This window comes from Echinops telfairi, unplaced genomic scaffold (assembly GCF_000313985.2).
Source record: "Echinops telfairi isolate 266 unplaced genomic scaffold, ASM31398v2 ScPeMD7_7469;HRSCAF=8507_1, whole genome shotgun sequence".
Lineage (NCBI taxonomy): Eukaryota > Metazoa > Chordata > Mammalia > Afrosoricida > Tenrecidae > Echinops > Echinops telfairi.
In genome coordinates this window covers 50,515,499-50,517,171 of record NW_022111373.1, presented here as the reverse complement: position 1 = coordinate 50,517,171, position 1,673 = coordinate 50,515,499, and the positions used below count along the sequence as shown (strand labels likewise).

The 1,673-nt window shown below is 45.8% G+C and overlaps 1 protein-coding gene across 1 annotated transcript in view; it reads left to right on the top strand.

The window, feature by feature from the left end:
* The window catches only part of CAST (calpastatin), a 138,677-nt gene that overhangs the window by 24,740 nt on the left and 112,264 nt on the right, over positions 1-1,673 (top strand). The window contains exon 3 of the mRNA XM_045285140.1: positions 561-632. Within this exon, the coding sequence (XP_045141075.1) occupies positions 561-632 (72 nt within the window). The remainder of the gene's footprint in view (positions 1-560; positions 633-1,673) is intronic.

The window sequence follows — 1,673 nt, the reverse complement described above, 5'->3', positions numbered from 1 at the left end:
ATACAGCACTTGGAGCGCTTGAAGTCATGTGCAGCTCATGGTGAGGATTCAGCGTTTGATGCCGTCACACTGTGATGACCATCTTTGCACAAGAAAAAGTGGGCATGGGAGAGAGAGGATATTCGAACCTTTCTTAGTATTTCCCTTAGATAAAGTTTTAGAGATAGGACAGCGCCTTTGTGAGATACTGCTAAGATGTCTCATCGAGCTTGTACCAGTTCACCCCTCTTCATGACCTGCAGGAGGGAAAGCTGCTTCTCCCCCTGGGTGAAGTTGTTTCTGGGAAGGCATTTTGGCAAAAAATGACAATTGCTCATCTGAGGATTTTTTTTAAGTTCTCCAGGTCACTAAATATTGATCATCTGGGCTTTATTCAGCGTATTCATAATTTACAGTATTTATATTGTCTTTAAGCCAAGTTATTTTAAAAAGATAGATTGAGTGTGTTCAACAGATTAGTCTGTTTTGAGATGATGTTTGGATTTGTATGAAAATTTACATTTGACTGAAATGCTGAGCTGCTTCCTCTTATTAAAACTAACGTTTCCTCTCTCTTCAAGAAAAAAGCATCAAGTTTTGGGAGCAGTCAAGCCTCCAGAATGCACACTAGTGGAGCAACCCCTTCCAGCAAGGTCAGTCTTTCACTCAGCAGGAAAAGATCCATGCTCTACAGATGCACCATCAGATGGATGATGGGGACTGTTGGGACAGGAGACAGTATCACTGTGTCACTGCCAGTGATATGGCTTTTGTTGTTGTTGTTGCTGTTGTTTTTAGTAAAGTGTCATTCCTGTGTGGGATCAGAGGTTGAGGGAGATGTAAGTTCTTTTTTTTTTTTTTGAGATGTAAGTTCTTAAATAATGGTTTGAATGACTTAAGATCAAGTAAAATCAGTTGGTGTAAGGAGCCCATCCAAACTAAAAGCCAAGCTCGCTGCTAATGGGTCCATTCTGGCTCACAGAGATGCTGCATGACAGCGGGGAACTGCCCCGGTGGGTTTCTGAGACTACATCTTGACAAGCGTAGAAAGCCTAATCTTTCTCCCATGGAGCAGCTGGTGGTTTCAAACTGCTAAGCTTGTGGATAGCAGCCCAACACGTAGCCCAATATGCCACCAGAGCTATGCAAGTGGTTAACACACTAAGCTGCTACCTCAAAGGTCGAAGGTTCAAGTCCACCCCAGGATACCTTGGAAGATAGGCCTTGCAATCTTCTTACAACCCTTCAGAGAGGTTGGCAGAGCTGGCCCCAATCAGAGCCAAATTGACAACCCCCTCCCCCACTAGAAATAATGTGCTGCAGAGGACAACACTAAACCTGCAGGTTGGGGAGAGGGGTCCACCTGCCACGCCTATATAGAAAGAAGTAAACCAAGAAGGAAAGAGAGAACAAGGGACTAGACCCCATACTGGCACACCAAGCCCGGAGGATAACGTCCCTGCACAGACACCACTAAGGCACAGAGAGCACTGTAAGAATGACAACAGCTCGAGACATGATGTCCCCTCGCTGGAGCATACCGCGTCAGAGGACAGTAGTGGGGACGCACAGTGGGGAGTGTGTCTGGCCTGAATCCCCCACAGTGGGGTGAACCAAGAAGGGAACATAACAGACGAGCAATAGGAGCAAAGCCAAGCCACAAAACCCATGAGGACCCCAAAAACAGACTGCAG